We start from the raw sequence: 18,030 nt of genomic DNA, 5'->3' as shown, positions 1-18,030 counted from the left end.
ACAGATTTGACTTATCAGCAACAGCTGGTCTATACAATATGTCTACCGTATCCAAAATTCAGTGGTTGATTGTAACCACTGAGCTAGAGATACCACTAGAGGTAGCACTGATGACAAATTACGAGACGTTGGCCGCCATTTTTACTAAGAGATAAAATACATTGTACTCAGCACAGTTATTATTTGGACTTGGGAAATAGGGGATTGTACATACAAAAAACCATTATCTGATCCCCCTAGTTCTTACCAACATAACAAAATTGTAAAGCGTCTCCATTTTTAACAGTTTTTGAGTACTACCTCAGTTGTATTCCAGCTCAGTGATTGTAACACTATAGACATTTTTTAAACAAAAACACAATCCAAATATTTACACTCACACTCGCTGCTACTCCGAGTACGACGTCTTGTCCGAGCCGGTGTTAGATCCGGGGGACGACGCCGTAGTCTTGTCCGGGGTGTAGAGGTGGAGCGGCAGGGCGTACTCCGGGCGGATGACGGTAGGGAGGTAGCCCGTGCCGGAGTACGGGGCTGCGAGGAAGCGCCGAGCCTGGGGTCCGAAGTGTTGTCCTCGGAGGGAGGTGCAGGGAGGTCCTAGAGGGGAGAACGCCGACCTTGGCTCCTCGGATTCGGAACACATCTGTAAAAGAGGTGTGTTAGTGAAATCGGCGAAAAATTCAATTTTTGGGAAAACATTATAAATTCATAATACGCTTCATAGAAAAAAATCTATCAAATTAACGTAAGGTTTCCGCGACTGAAATGATAATTTAAACAAACAAAAATAGTTTTGAAATAATTGTTGTGGCCTTTATTGCCTTAGTTAGGCTATTGCGACAGTTTACAAAAAGTACAATAGCAGCAATAATATTAATACCTGAATTTTAGTATTATTAATTTTGTACATGCAAACTGTTATTGAGTTATTAAATAGTTTTGCACCTTATGCTAGTTTATAATGTACTATGAATTAAATAATTTTTATACTATTAAAAATCAAAACCAAATCAACAAAGACGGTCAAGAGGCCTGACGACTAAGTGATTTGTCGACCAACTGGTGGCCACCTTAAACAACCAAAAAAGACTTACCAAGTACATGTTTATTTATTTATTTTTTTTTTGTAAATCCTAATAATATTTAAAAATAAATTTTTATCCTGCACAACGTAATAAAACCCTATTGTAAAATTTTATAAAATATTAATAAAAATAAATTCTCCTTACTCTTGAAGGGGATGTTTGCAGATGAGGGTTCTGCTCAAGAAAAGAGTTGAAGAGTGGACTCTTTAATTGAAACTCTATGAGGTGCTGGAACAAAGAAATAATTCTACGTAAGAAATTTGGAATATTTCAAGTGTTAAAGTACTTAATAATCAAAATTTATAGAAGTTGCAAAAATCCCCTTTAAGACACTACTTAATTAGGGAGGTAAAATAAAATTATGAGTAGGAGTTAAGAGGAAAATAATGAAGGAAATGAACAATGAAAATTAGAGAGGAGCCCATCAGTGACCAGTAATCACTAAAAATTAAAACTTTGTAAGCAGTGAGTTATGTATAAACTAGTAACTAAAAGTGCTTTATACATTTATACATTATCATATCAGCAGCGAATTCAATACATGTTTAGCCACAGAAAAGGGTCCCATGCAGATGTAAACATCGTGGTATACTTATCGTTGCTTAGCAATGAAAAAATAGCATTGCTGTTTGTTGTTGACTAGCGATTAAAACATTTAATTATTACTATTGCTGAAAAACCACGGATATTAGAACAGAATCTGTATGGATCATAACCATTAGCAATGAAAAAATAGCATTGCTGTTTGTTGTTGACTAGCGATTAAAACATTTAATTATTACTATTGCTGAAAAACCACGGATATTAGAACAGAATCTGTATGGATCATAAACATGAACAAATTACGTCACTGGCCCAAAAATTAACATGTCTGTATTATTTGAATGGGACTGGCCAAAAATTTTCATTTACTGTAGCTACAAAGTTTGGGCCTGTGAAGTCGACTTGCTTGTTTATGTTTATTACCCATACCGTCCATGTTCTAATATCCATCTCATCTTAGTAACCTGGACAACACGTTTGAATATTTTAATAAGCCGTTTAGCTTTTTTTAATTAAAAATGGACCTTAAATTCAATATTTATAACCAGTGTGATGATGAATACCTCAAGCCCCTTTATAGCGATTTACATGTTCCCAAATTGTGTGTACCCGAACATTCTGCCCTTCATACCATAAATACTACATTATTAATTATAATATTATTTATTTAACAAATTACCATGAGTTCTATAGCCTGGAGCACATCTCCTTTGCATCTGTTGAGCGTCGCCTCCACGTCTTGTCGTCGTCTACCAGGGAACACCCGGAGTAGGACGTCCACGGGGGAGCGCTGGGAGGAGGCGAGAGGGCCGTAGCCCAGGGGGGCGTAGCCTCCGTACAGCGGGGTACTGGGAGGTGTCTCCGTCCGGGGCTTGGGTAGGGAGAGGTTCTCTGGTGCGGACTCGCCGTCGCTGCTAGAGTCCTGTAAATATAGTTTTAATTAAAGAAATGTAAAATTTTGATTAAATATTTAATTTTATTGCAATTCTTTTGTTATGAACTATTAATTGATTGACCAACTCATCGAATAATACAATACTCTATTCTTCCAAAAAGTCGTACTTTCACATTATTTAAATATTAGTCCTCCGAGCCGGATGTTGGCTGGAAACCCCTAAAAACACTTTATTTCAACTTCTAAAAAGTGTAACATAAGCTACATTAAAAAAAGCTTATTCCCTATGGGAAATTCGATAAAAAGTTTAAGCCTTAAAATTTATGAACAGTTGTCAAATTCATGACATTTTAAATTGAGATAGTGCAGTTTTAGTCCCTTTTATTTGTTTATCTCTGTAGGAATATAATACTCTATTCCCACAAAAGTAGTATTCCATAAACCACTTAAATTAAATTATGAATTAAATACTCTGATGCACTCTCATTCTAATTCTGATTGATTTAAAAGTGTGCGTTCGTTTTTTGGGTGTGTTGCTAGCCTAGTTGTTAGCGTCTCACTTCGGTGCGGGAGGGACGCGAGTTCAATTCCGCACAAAACTTTAATGGGTTTAGTCCGCTTTCCCTATCGTTTTAACTTGCCTAATAACTAAAATGTCACTGGCGAAGACATAAGCAAAAAATGGTTTTCTCTATTCCACATCACAACATACCTCAGGAGGGGGCGTAGACTGTGTGTGAGCAGGCGAGGAGAGCGGGTGAGCCAGGGGTGCTATACTACACTCTGGGGGCGCCAGTTGTGGGGGCGCCGATAGTGGTGGGGCCGACAGTGGTGGCGCCGTGTGTTGCGGAGGTGTTCGACTCCTGGAGCGACTCCTGTCAAGGTCCTCGGGCTCGGCGGAGTCTGAAGCGTCGTCGTCTACCACGGAGATGCGCGCCCTCTTGGCTCCTGGGGAATGAGGAGAGTTAGAAATTCAAAATTGCAATCATATAGGTAAAGAGAAATAGCAATAATGAAATTACGTGTTAGGAAATTGGGGAGGATTCATCTGGATGGATTCAAGAAGTTCAAGGTTTGCTTAAATGTGATACAAAGATTTCAGATTGCCATGAGAAGAGATTAACTGTTCTGTTGATGGTCTTTTCAGTAGTATCGGGTATACTGATAGCAGAACATACCGAAGGGATTATTAGTTTTAGGGATCAAGGAAATGCTAGTCTGCATCACTCTAACAAGTTCATAGCGGTACATGTAAGAGAAGAAAATAATTTTACCACTTCTAATAGAAGATTCCAAAAGAACTTAGCAACTTATAAATCTCTGCAATAGCAATCAGATCCATAATAAGATAGAACGTCATTTTGCATTACTTCATAAAATTCAGAATGTAAGGCAAGATAAAATAATACCGTATTCATTGGGTAGAATATTCTAAAGGCATTGGCACTTCTAATTGGATTAATAAAACGTTGTTTCCCAATGTTACACAAGTCGCATAGTGGTAAGAGAAGGGGAAATCATCATATACACTGACAGTAATAACATAATAATAACATATATAATGTATATAGAAGCTGATTTGAAAAGGAATAATCAGATACATATGGAAAAAGTAATGATCCTTGATCATTAGCTATTCCTTAGTTCTTCATGTTCTACCTCCAATTGTTTTGCTAACTTTCACAAGTAGAAGAAAATTAAAATAGAATGATTAGATGGTAAGTACTATAAAAACTTGTGGCCATAGGTTGTCGTTAAACAATTATAGAGTAATTACAGAAGACAGAAAAAACATTACAATCCAAAGAAAGGCAAGAGTAAAAAAATAGGTTTAATTGAACACTTCTAAAAGAAAACAACATTTTCTTTTTCACAAAAATGTTTTGGCGAGAAGAAAGAAGACAAAACGTGATAAAAGAATTGAGAGATTAACTAAATAAAACAGAGTGACTAGTAAATTAAACCAGCAACATTTATTCTACTCATGAACAAGAAATCCACTATTGCCTCTTTTAGAAACTTGTATTCGACGCCAAGACATTTTCACACGTCCTGTAATTTAAAACTACCTGACACTGTTTACACATAAACAACATTACCCCTCATTGGAAACCGTTCTAGTCCTAATCTGTATCATTGTAGACGAAGGACTATCAGCTGATCATTGTAGAAGATCTGGCAATCTTTGTCACAACAAGATAGTTCACACCTGGCGATTATCTTTAGTTTGCAGGTCTTTGAAAACGGAGAAGTATATATATAAAGAGACAGGTATGATATCGAATGTCTGATTTGACACACTAAACGTAGGGTATTGATCCGCGTTGGACTACTTTATCTACCGTTAACTTGGGTTATTTTTGTAATATCTTATAAATTGATGGATCCTTTCAGCAATCTTTTTAAAACAATCAATGATAAGTAAATTACGGGTTGTTTTAGTTTTCTTTCAAAAGACTCTAGGAGTGATAATTTGAATGAATTTGAGTGAAATTTAATATCAAAGAATATGATTGTAGGCGGAGGAAAGAGAATAGGCTATGAAACTTATATTTTTACTCTGTGAAAGATACACGAGTTTTCAACGCTCATAAAAAATCACTCTAAGGTGGCTGAATAAGTAGTAAAACCATGTATGAATAATCCATTATTGAACATTTTCTTTCGCTTCTCTGCTTTACAATTGGTTTACCGAGTTTGCAATAATCTTCGAAACTCTAAATAAAACTCAACTCAAATCAATACTGACCGGCGGCCACTCGACTACTTGTAGCCGTAGTCCGAAGAAACGGTTCCAAATAAAAGAATTATTGAGATGAAATATAATTCGGCTGAATGGTCGGCAATTAAAGCGCTCTTGACCAGAACCGCCATTAATTATACTGTATACTTCTCCGCGCTCGTTATGCTTTCAAAACCATTAAACAACGTTTTGTACAAGATTCAACTTCGAGTGGCTCTTCAGCATTTCAACTTTTAACTCTTCATCCTTGTTCTATTATACGCTTGTTTATTTATTGTTTTGTTTCGCTCCGCTTTCTCGAGTTAGTGAATGTTGGGCAGCGTTTTAAATTGTGAGCGTGTTTTATGTGGTTAAAAACGATGGATTTATTGAAGGGAAGTAAACTGTTGTTTTATTTCGTTGTGTATAATAAATAGCAAATAGCATGCGTTTGGGCCACTATCAATTTTTATATTACTCCCATAACAGTATCTCCGACATTTTTCGAGGGAGAATTAAGAAAAATATTTGCTTCAACGGCTACATCCCTATTCACAGTTGAAAGGTATTGCGGTATTAAGCATAAGATCTGGAATTATTAAAACTATTGTAAGTCCTATTTACTAGCAGCCACGAATATTTTTTATTTATAAAAGTATACCATGTGTGTGTATTTATAGTAATGGGATGCAGAGTTTTAAATTTGAAGATTGTTTTTTATGTTGTGTTGTTTATGTTTTTATGTCGTGGGTGTCCCACGAAGAAGTTTAAGCGTTTGATTTGATCTATTTCTTACCCATTTATGCTTCAAAAATATCATGGGAAATTTTCAGCTCAATAACCCTTGTAGAAACAAAATGGTGGCATATTGAATATTTTACCAATTTGCTTCCTAGAAAAATAACTTTCTTGAGTTATTATCTGACTTATTCACTAAGCTGCATATTTAACTATGTGTGACTTCTTTTTTTATGGGGTTACTTGAAGGAACGTTTACACACATAGCTTCATTAATGATATGAGAAACTAACGAAAAATTTTACGAAAATTGAACGGGAAATTGGAACTTCTCCGGATACCGCAGAATTTCTTTGTAAGAGCTTAAGATTAACTTGTGCTATGTTATCAGAGTGTCACTGTGGGTGGATCACAGTTTGAATAGCTTTGGACTCTACTTTTAGGTTTTTCATTAGGCTATGTTCTAGTTTCCTGATTAAAAACCCTTATTTTCCTAAAATGCGACAATATAAATAGTTTACAAAACCATAAACACAATTTTAAATGTGTTTAAAGTATAATTGTTCAATAATAAGAAACAATTTTGTTTGCAAAAGAGGCTCCCTAACCCCTGAAATTTCCCCAGAATATTTTTAAACCCTACTTTATAAATTCTTAAAGTTTCAAAATTGTCGGTGCATAAATGGACAAGTAACATAAAATCTAACTTTTAAACCTCTTCGTGGGGCACCCTGTACATACGGACGTTAAAACAATTGAGAACCACAGGCGACAGATTTTCACCTATTGAACTGTCTGTAGCTTACCATTTAAAACCCCTGTAGATCACGTAGAAAAGTACTAACACATAAATATTTGGCTGTATTAATGGATTAATAATAATTATGAGATATTTATGTTTTCTATACATTTACAATGTGTTTAGTTTGGTCATGGAGATAATCTAATCAATTTTTTTTCTGTGCTAAATAAAAATTGACCTTGACACTTTGTATTTGCCATTTTGTTTAATTAAACTTTACCTATTAGACAACCCAAATCCAATGTTTGGTACTGTGTATCCACCCTTACAAGCCCTACTTAATTTCTAAAACCTCCCCTTTGAATTGTACAAAGAGACAAACCGTTTAAGAAATCGATACTTTCCCTCCTTGTGATTTAGAAATCCAAAACTTAGACATTTGACTGACAGTGTCTTTCAAGATGAAACCTCTCTCTGTACCATTCGTACGGTGATAGCTATGAATGAAAGCGTTAGAGTCCTCTATAATTTCAACGAAGGGTATGTAATTAGGTTATGGTCTTGGGGTTGCGGGGACGTTTGATAGGGGAGGAGTCTCGGCCACAAAAAAGTGTATTGACTAACAGCGGTTAACCAAAGTGGTGGGTTTCTTTAACTCCAGCTGTCCAATAAACATATGTCCTAATGTAACACATAGGTAATTTCGTCATACTGCAGGAAAAACATCCAAAGCATGCGTTGCTGGTCTAAAGTAGTATTTTTACTTTCTAGGGAGTAAAAAGCGTTTTTAGCCACTAGGGAAGCTATGGTCCAGCTTAAACTTACACATAATACAAACATTTACAGCCACTAATTTAGAACATTACTGTGATTTCTTCTCGCTGTAGCAATATCATATATTGCTTGCTGATTTTATATTATTAATATGCATATACAGTATTACTATTTGAATTTCAAACCTAACCTAAAAACCTATAAGAACTGTTATTTTTCCAAAATCCATTTTCACAGCTAAAACAAATATAATTTACTATTTATTTCTTCTTTTATGACTGTAATTTTACGTCCTTGTCTTTGGCGTGACCGATTCTGTTCTGGGACTTATTTTTTTGCCAATTGTTAAACGGTTTCAACCAAATTTATTTATTTATAATCTATGCGTAATTAAATCAACCTAAACACTTTTAATCGTCATTAAAAGCCTCATTTAAGCATACGAAACATTAAAACATACCTAAACAAGCATCATAGTGGGGTCCCCATCTTAAGTAATTGATAATTGATCATTACAAATGTAAATTCGGCATCTTAAGTTTACTACGATACCTACTATTTACTATTATGAATGTCATCATGTCAACTCAAAATAATACAATTTAAACATTACCCTTTCAGACCCAGCACACTCATTTGTGTAGGTAAATTTTTAAGTCCTGACAACCTAAACACGATTGTGTAGGTTAGATGTTTATTTGTTTTTTTGAAGTTTATGGATCTTTCTGTTGCTCAGACCTGTACGCATCGATTGTGAAGGTTATGGAGATCAGCTGGGAATTTTTGTTTTGCAGTCTGCCATCATGTCAACACTGATTTTTTTGTTGCAATGTCACGGTAAGATAGGAGAAAGAGGCAACTGTTAAGGTTAATGACTGTTTTATTTATGTTTTTAAACGTATATAATGCTAATTATAGCTGAAACTGAAATGGTTAATATGGTATTATGAAGGTTTCGTCTTTAACACAAACCTAATCAATAATTTTAGTATTTGAAATCTAGGTTAAAACCCAACATTTATTCAAAATTTGCTCAGGACTTAAAGCGGTCGAGACGACTAAGATTCCCGGGTCTGAAAGGGTTGCAAACACGTATTTTTTAAAATATGAAGACAGGAAAGTTAAAAATACAATATTACAATGGATGATTTGAAAAACTACAACATTACAACTGTATTATAAATACAGTTGTTAACATATTCAATCAAATCTAACATTTTTTGCTAATTATTGTCACATAAAATCTGTAACTTTGATTAATATTACACTTGTAAAATTCAACCGGGTCTAAAGTTAAATCGTCCAACTAAATTTATTTTTGATTGTAACCACCAACTTATCAGTTTTTTTTTTTAATGGTCGTTCCTTGGTAAAATATCAACACAATCACAAGTAATTGAAGCCATCAATCGTTTTGATTATTGTAACATTATAGATAAATATATTTTCAAAAATAAAAATGAAATAAACGTTTTTAAATTGTATTACATTGTATTTATACTGTTTATTCAAGCTGTCTACATGAATGTGCCAATAAAATTAATTACGATTGGTGTACAACTAAACAATACATGACGTAGAATACGCAAAAGGTTTTTTTGCATTGAGTAAGATGACGAGATTTCTCATAAATAGAGCATTAATAAGATTTATTTAAAAAAATTCAAAGTGTTAACTTTCTTGTTGGGTTTTTCCAGATTGCATTATAGTTATGGACTGTTTTCTTACACCAATAAAAATTCCGAATGGTTTTGCAATGGATTTATGCTGAAATATGCATAAACATATTAGAAAAATGTTAAAGTTCTGTATTGACTCACACTGTCTAACTCTGCATATACTACATGTATGATTCACCCGATCAAACCACTTACAACCCTTAGAAGCAATTAACGAGATATTAGAAAGTGACCGCACAATTAGGAGCAGATAGAGCCCTAGGTTAAGGGGTGACTTGAAGGGTGTTAACTGTGGGGGAGAGGGGGGAGGGGGTTTAAGCGACTGTATCATTGCCACATTCCCTTCTTATTGCGGGATTCCACAGTAACGACGTAATACTGTTTCACCCTAGACCTACCCCCGTCCTGTGGCAAGGTCATAAACTGTCACTGCACGTTCAATTTGACCTCCGGTTTATTAGAGTTTGAAGTAGAAATTGTTTAACTAGAGTGTGAAAACATTTTTGTTTTTAATAATTTCAAACATTATTTTGTACATTTCATGTGCGGTAAAAACAAAAATTACAAAGAAAAAAAGTAAGTTAATATAGCCTATGTTTTTCCAAGTTGTCGCCAGTTTAAATCAAAATCGTCGTAGGAGATGCGAGACACCGAATGCGTTTTGTTGTAAAATTGCTGATTTTTGTCGAACAAAAGAATTTTTTACCAAGTCAAACTGATGGAACGACTTCTTATGAGCTATAGAAATTGTTATGACCCATCAACTCGGACAGAAACCAATAATAAGGTAGGAAATAGTCTTAGTAGTTAGTAGTTAAAATGTCTTCTTCAGTACCTAACCAATAGTATGGTAATGGTTTTACGTATAAAACGCATACTCTGCATTTTACTTTCACTATATTGTCGCTACGTCCTGTAATACAACTACTAACTAGGAGGTAACGAATTGTGGATATTTATAGGTATGCACTGTGGATGCGATACTGCCTGGTGTGGATTAACGTTTGCACTAGTGAGTGGTGAGGACTACGACTATCCGCAGTACTATCCTGATAATAAGACCAATTCGTCAATACCAAGGCAAAAATTGTGGATCGGATTCTACTTAAACTGTAGGTCCCTTAGTTTCCATTAGCTGTATGGGCTATTAAATAACAGCTGTGTCTAAGGAATGTCGGCCTTAGTCACTAACAAGACTACAAGATCGCGACACTCGTCCTACACTCATCTCCATCCATACTTGGCTTATACCTGTTTTGTATGGTCACCATTTCATTGAAAAGTATTAAAGTATTGAAAGTTATTGTAAAACTTGCTACAATTTGAACATAGGAATGAAATATGTTACGGTGAGTTACGTACATCGAAAGCCATTAAGTGTCGAAAGGGTTTCATGAAACTGGTTACAGTACAAACACGGCCGCCATTTTGTGCAGAACAGCTGTTCGTTCCCCTCCTGGAGACAGGATCACCATGTCCCAGTGACAGACCAAGACAGGATACGAGACCTTTGTGGCAGCCATGAATGATGGATGATGGATGATTCCGTTGTGAGGGTTGTAGTGGATAAGTCTACCAATGTTCATAGCTTTAATTCGGTGTTGTTGTTGTTGATGCGTGAGATGATAGCTTTGTTTCCGGCTAAGATCACGTGGTTATTTAGCAATAACAATTGTGGTTGCTGAACTAGGTACAACTGGAAGAAGCAAAGTAGAGAATTACGTTGGCTGCTATTTGTACTAAGGGATATTTCGGTTTAAAACTGGCATATCGTGTTGCAATGCAAGTTAACGACATAAAAAACATAATAGTATTAGGCCCTAGTAGTAAAATGTTTAAGCGCTGATTTCCGCTCAAAATTCCATGTTTCAGCGTACAAAATTTGATATTCCTGAAGACTACTTGAGCTACAGTTCTGATATTCTTTACATACAAGCCTTTTGCATATGAAAACCTAAAAAAGGTAGCTTATTTTGAATACATTCGGAAAAATAATGTAAAGTAATTAAAATAAACGTCTTATAACACTTAAAACATATATTTACGCTTATACTGTTACTCACAAGACGTTAACAGTATATCATTTCCATTTTTGTAACGTTATACTTTTCTTTAAATGTCAATTTTGAATATTTTCCATAAACACCGATAAAATCCACTTTTAGGGCATATGAAAACTTTGTTAATATGACATTTTTATTTTGTTTGTATATATTTCCTTAGTATAAAAGCCTGTTACAAAGTATAAGTAAGTTATAATAAAAATTTTATCGATCAGTTTAACGACTCCCCCAGTAGCATATAATTAGGTTTATAAGCTAATTATTTTGTTATTAACCTTAAGTAAATATTTTGCCAACAGCGAGGTTTTAATAAAAATAAAGTAAGTGGATTTTTAATGGTGGTGTGTGTATCATAACTATAATAAAACTATAAACTGGTATAACAAAATAACAGTATGGACAATATAATCAGTTAATAAGTAGGAATAAAGTCAATATACAGGGTGTTACCAAATTGTCTGGACATATTTTGTGGACTTGTTCCTTGGGCCAAGACAAACTTAAAATGCCATATAAGTATGGATCTAAATTATCTAGATTTATGTTTGACGGTCTGTTTGTGATTTTTAAGAATTATTTTATATCTTGGGCATTTTTAAAGATATAAATTTCAAAGTTAGTATAAATGTGTAGTTTAGAAGGTAAAAGGAGCTTAAATAATTTCGTTCCAATATACCAATCCGTTTCAATATAATGGCCATTTTAAGTCTTTAATACCAAATTTCATGAAAACCGTAAATATTAAGAAACCCTTTTTTTTTAATTAAAAAGATATAGGATTTAAATTGTAATCAAATTAGCCCTTGTTTGTTAAAACCGGATGACAAACAACCGAGTTATAGTTTTTTACTACATTCGGTTACGCAATTCAATAGGACTACCATACTGTTTATTAATTGTTATTTTACAGAGCAGTAAACAATCACAAACAGAAATCAAGGCATTTTAGACCCATACTTAGTGTATGACATTTTAAGTTTGTCTTAGCCCAATAACACACAAAATATGTCCCAGACAATTTGGAGACACCCTGTATGTTTTACAGGAAATTTCTTCACGACGAACTAAAAACACACTTTGACAAATATATTATGCTTTGATACTATTATATAAAATACAATAGAACCAATCAAGTATCATAAATGTTCAACACAATCGCCTTTTGTCATATAATTATTTACCCTGACAATATCCATACAATATTTCACGCTGAGCGCAGAGCGGAGTGTAAATTAATTAAATTCCAGATACTGAGAGTCAATAACAATATGACAACTGTATTATTGCTTCGGAAGTAACTTCAATTTCCCGTGCCAAGGGGGGACATTCTGAAGCAAATTTCCCTTTGTCCCCTCTCCCCCCGCTAATCCGATTTTGATTATCCGTTCTTGAACTCCCCGTATTATGCAACGAGTTTTAATGAATGTTGCACAAAAGTATTTCAATTTGAAATGTTCTCGTTCTTTTCTCATGGTAATTTGTAAGAAGTTAATTATATTGTGATAAGGTGGTAAAACTGTAATTTTGAAGTTTAAAAGAGGAAGTTGCAGATTGTAGTTTGGGAAGTAACTATGAGGGGTTGTTTTAGAAATAAATATTAGATTAAAGGATTTCTATGATATTTAGATATCACGGGAGGATTAATGTTATTAACAGAATTTGTATCGATCGGTTTGCAAACTTCTGAGCACTTGGTCAAATATTCACACTTTACCATGGTTTAATTACTTTACCGCATTTTTTTACAGCATTAGTAACGGACAAACGAGGTTAAAGGACTGGGAGAAAAGAAGTAAAATTGTGCTTCGCACATCAACTTATAAACTGTTTTACCAATTTAATGAGTCGTTGCATCACTATCAGTGACTATGAGCGGTTATAAACAAAACATTACCTCTCTTGGAAATTTATTGAGTGTTAGAAGTCATTATACTGTACTTATTTATTATTGTTATTATAAGTTATTATTATTTATTAAAAAAACTATTGTAGGTAAAAAGGTGTGCAGCTCGTGTAAATAGTCTTAATGCGATAGTTGCTCTGCTATAAAAATTATCTTGATACGACATTTGCTTTCGGAATTATTGACGATCCTTGGATTTGTAAACGAAGGAATAATTATTCGAAGGCAATTTTTCACAATAAATTTAGAGTTTTTTATTTCTGCTGCCAATTATTCTATATAGACAGGTACCTGCCACAAACCACCATGGAATTAGTAGTGCTAGATATATTTTTGTAAAAAAGAAAAAATATAAAGTTTGTTACTTTTCGTGCATCAATTGGGCTTCGCCAACAAGTTCTGCAAACGTAGCGAGGCCAAACTGTTGTATCATCTTAAAATAAATACGTTTGAAATTGAAACTAACAATTTCCTTATGCAGATTCTGCTTAAAATCGACAAAAGGTATGTAAACTACTTTTTAAGCCCTCCTTTAAAACCCCCAAATCTTTTGACAAAAAACAATCAGAAACTGTATAAACAACTCATGTCTAAATTCGTCACACGGAAATGTAAAATTCTGTCGTTGGTTTCGCAAGCAATATTTAAGTGTTGAAGTTTGCTTGTTGATTCTTTGATTAGCAAGATAGTGTCGCGGGTTTTCCACACCTTAGAATACTGAATGTGTTAGATGGATCTGCAAAGTTTACACTGACTGTAGCGTTGGACGAAAACTAGGAAATGCACGATATTGATAATGCAAACAAAACATTTGATAAAATTTACCGCTAAGCAATGAATGGATGTGTATGGATGGGTGAGGTTCATAGCTCCAGGCTTATAAGGACTTGGAAATAAGTTTACTTGGTTTTGTGAGAACTTGGTTTTGTTTAATGATCGCATTTTCATTGGGGTTTCGATGACTTGGAGTTGTGAGACGTTGTATTAAAAATATCTTGGAGTTATGATCACTTGGGCTTATATTTACTTGGGTTAATAAGCATTTGGAAATAAAATTACTTTGAGTTATGGGATGGTCCCGTATGGATCACTTAACAGGATACATGAAAGAAAAAATTTATCGTTTTGCACTGGAACGAGTAATAGACCTCTGAGCATCAGATAAATCGGATATAATTTTTTATCACTAAACTTTAATGACGTTTTTAATACACTTTTTAAGGTTTTTATGAACTTTAAGCACGGGATACTTCAAATTCAAATTGCTTTATTTGTATACTTACCACTCAACAAACTGCATTACAATGTCCATTGGTTGGATATTGCTAAAGAGTTTGCAACTTCAATCTGATAGCTATCCTTGAATAATTAGTAAGAATGGCCTATATTGAAACCCATCATGTAACTTTTGATAGTGAGCTAGGAAAAATCTTCCACCAAAATTAGATCATACGATATAATACAATGGTCATGTATAAAATATCTAGTGAACGGTAGATTGTCAAAAATACCTAAACGCTATTGACACTTCAACGAATAAATCAGACGTTGAATATACATTGTAGCTCAATTCTACAACGTTATCGTCAGCGGATTGTCATTAGTTAACACAAAATAGTCACGAGAAATGTATTTAATATACAGTAGATCTTTCTTTTAATTCACTCTATATTTGTGAACACCTCTTTTATCTAATTGTTTAAGGTAGTTGCGTTCTTCTCTTCTGATGTTATCATTATATTTGTTGGTTTTCTGTTATTATTTATGATTTCTCAGAATCAAGTGTCCCGTTGAATTTTAACTTACAATGTAAATTTTAATGTAGATTTCAAAAACTCCTATGTTATTCTATTCTTGCACCTGATAACAAAACAATAATGTTGTATATCACAAGGTACTTTACTGAAGAGTATCATAAAGTTTGATTTTCTTTTTATATATTGTTATTACTATAAATAATGTACTTCATATGATAAATTGATGGAATTAATTGCAATAAATAAATAAAGTCCTAAACTAAATTGATCAAAAACTATCACGACTTAAATGATTGTTTGTCAGTATACAAAGTTCGCCGGGTCAGCTAGTGGAGAATAAAAAACTATATTGTAGTTTGGTTGTTTATCGATATAATTTAATCAAATTTGGGAAATTTATTTATTTTACACAACAAATTCAATATTTTTTTATTTCAATAAAAACACACTTTCTAATTGGGAATAAATAAACTGTTGAATCTAAATTGGTAACTCGCCTATCCTGTAGGTCTGCAGTGGTGGGGGTATCAAAGTAATCATTATTATTGAGAAATGGACGTTATATAATGTTGAATTAAAAAACCCTGGGAGATATGTTAAATATGTCGCTTTAAAACATCTAAACAAATAAAATATACATCAGAACACTATTTGATATATTTCCACCAATATTCTATCAATATTCAAGACGGTAAACAAATGTACAAAATGTATACGCTGGGAATCGCACCACCTCGAATAATGCTAATCAGTAAGCTCAAGCTGTGTAAAAGTATGCAGGACTGTTTAGAAAACGAATTTAGAAATGATTAAATAAAATAATATAAAAGCTAATTAAAAAACTAAGTACATAGTATGTTACTTTAATGAAATCTTTTAAATTATAGTTATTATTGTAGTAAATAGTGATTACTTGGTTTTGTTTCTCAATTTAACATGGCCTTTACAATTTACAGAAGAAGTTTCATTTTGTGGGTTTATCGTCTTATATCATGTATTAGAATTACAAATAGGCCTAAATGAAGAACTTACACTAAATTAGTATCCTAATTTACGCAAGACAACTCCCACAAGATGTGTAATCCTTTTGTAAGAATTGCGTCTATTTGGATATGTACGTCGTCCAACTATCCATACGATCAACATTCTTTGCGTCAAACTGGGGGGGGGGGATCTTCTGGCTATTGGCAATCTTCATGATAATTTGTTCGCCTTAATTCATACCCGAATAGTGCCAATTCAATGGCGATGTGAGGGGTCGAAACTGATCCAGTTACTATTGTTTCGGTACTAAATTTGTCATTAATCTAATAAAAATATAGATTGGCACAAGCTATAGACAATATTAATCAATTTGTTTCCATTCATTAAACTTTACAACATGTCAAAGGTACGCAATCATAAAAATATTAAATTATACAATGATAGAATATTTTTTATTTATATAAGGGTGTAATTTGTATAGATTTTTTATAATGATACTTCCTGTGAATTGAATTTCTTGCAATCCTTTTCGATTATGTCACTTAAAATGCTGCTTATTATGAACTGCTTTACACCTTAGGACGTTAAAACTTTAACTACAAGTCTTAGGCTAGTACGCTACATCTTTTGGACTATGTGAATTTGACAACAACTCCATTTTAAATTGGAATCAGACCACTCAAATTTTAAAAGATGCATAAACAGACAGTTAGTTAATATCTCCTGTTACAGCATCCAAGAGTTCTTGGACCACAGAAACTGGACTGCTGTAAACCCTGGCGTTTAGATAGCGACAGCTGAGCTTTGTAAATTATTGTTGTCTAGCCATAGTTTGTAAATACCTTACTGTAAAAAGTTTTATAAGAATAAAGAAAACTTTATAATTTTAATTCTGTACGTTTGTACCATGACTTAGCTAATGCAATATGTATTGTCAATTTTAGCTCAATAAAATGATTTGATTTGCTTGCTACTGTACTTCTATTGAACTGTTGTATACTTCTTATGACACCACTTTAATTCTTATAATTCTTACTTCTTAAATAAGTGGGCTACTTCTTTTGGAATATGTTACTTCAGATGATACTTAGGACGCTATATCTTTTGAACTGTCAAGTTTCTTAGTATGCGGCTGTAAGATCTTTTCCTCTTAGTATGGTTTTAAACTTCGTTACTTCGGTTGCTACTTCTTTTGAACCTTTCTTTTGACCTCTACTTCTAGTTGCTTCTTTTGAACGGTACTTCGGTTTAGCTATTTACTTCTTTAAAACTATACTACTTGATACCACAAGTTTACCTGGACTATGAGGGCTCCCCGGGAACATGGTCTGGTGCATCATCTCCGGGGGCGCCGGCGGGCCCGGTGGCGCTGGCAGTGCTGGTGGCGCCGGGTACATCAGCCCCAGCTCCCTCGCTTCGCTCTCTTCCTGCGCCTGCTGCCTCCTCAGAGCCACCTGCGCCGCCATCACCCGTTGTCTCTCAGCTATCAGCGTACACTTGGCACACACACAGTCGCGCCATCTACAGTATCTCTTGTGGCCCTTGAGCGCAGAAACTACCCCGTGATTGCGACAGCGGGCGCACTTCGGCGTCCTTTGGTACCTTTCGGACGCGCGGAGAAAGAACGCCGGAGGAATCGCCCCCAACACCGGATGCAACGACATATCATGATGTATAGACATGTCCACGCCGCTATGCATGTCTACACTGGACGGTAGGTTCATGCCAACTGACAGACAAGTAGACCTACCCTCCCCCCACCCTGTTGGCCACGCCCCTCGCTCTCATTGGTCGACGAGGGCCCCGCCTCCGCAACAATAACTAATTTTATTCCCCCGGCTACATCCATACAAATACAATGGACGAAATTGTTTTACAATAGCGTTCAGCTTCTAGTTTTATCTTTCTTCCAGAGCTGTTTTCTGTTTTCTTGGTTGGATTTTAATTCCCGGAAATGTACGATGTATTTCTCTAGTAAGGCTGTTTTATTTTGTGTCTGTGTTTAGACTATTAGACTAGTAGTTTATTCTGATAATGGTGTCGAATATAGTGGCGTATCCAGGGGGGTTTTAAACGTTTGAACCCCCTCTTGACCTAATAAACGAGATTTTTTAATTAAAATTTATTTCTACTATTTATTTATTTATG

At 34.4% G+C, this 18,030-nt stretch overlaps 1 protein-coding gene across 1 annotated transcript; it reads right to left on the bottom strand.

Annotated features, from left to right (window-relative positions):
* Nucleotides 1-253: 253 nt before the first annotated feature.
* On the bottom strand, nt 254-17,606 carry LOC128996584 (doublesex- and mab-3-related transcription factor A2-like). Its single transcript, XM_054421980.1, has 5 exons — nt 17,180-17,606; nt 3,233-3,468; nt 2,305-2,547; nt 1,227-1,310; nt 254-640 (listed from the first exon to the last, which is right to left on the bottom strand). Exons 1-5 carry the CDS (start codon nt 17,604-17,606, stop codon nt 389-391), a joined length of 1,242 nt encoding a protein of 413 aa, XP_054277955.1. The 3' UTR covers nt 254-388.
* Between the last annotated feature and the right edge of the window lie 424 nt (nt 17,607-18,030).

Source organism: Macrosteles quadrilineatus, unplaced genomic scaffold, assembly GCF_028750875.1.
Source record: "Macrosteles quadrilineatus isolate MER2022 unplaced genomic scaffold, UCM_ALF_1.0 Scaffold_6__1_contigs__length_79288215, whole genome shotgun sequence".
Lineage (NCBI taxonomy): Eukaryota > Metazoa > Arthropoda > Insecta > Hemiptera > Cicadellidae > Macrosteles > Macrosteles quadrilineatus.
Note: the sequence above shows the minus strand (reverse complement) of the source record. Positions and strands in the feature narration are given on the sequence as shown.

Bases quoted from the DNA above. Each gene is read 5' to 3' on its own strand.
- LOC128996584 (XM_054421980.1), bottom strand. From the start codon at position 17,606: ATGAACCTACCGTCCAGTGTAGACATGCATAGCGGCGTGGACATGTCT. The intron at 3,469-17,179 runs GTAAACTTGTGG...CTCATTCCCCAG, and splicing joins GGGGAGCCCTCATAGTCCAG to GAGCCAAGAGGGCGCGCATC. The intron at 1,311-2,304 runs GTAATTTGTTAA...TCTTTGTTCCAG, and splicing joins TCCAGGCTATAGAACTCATG to CACCTCATAGAGTTTCAATT.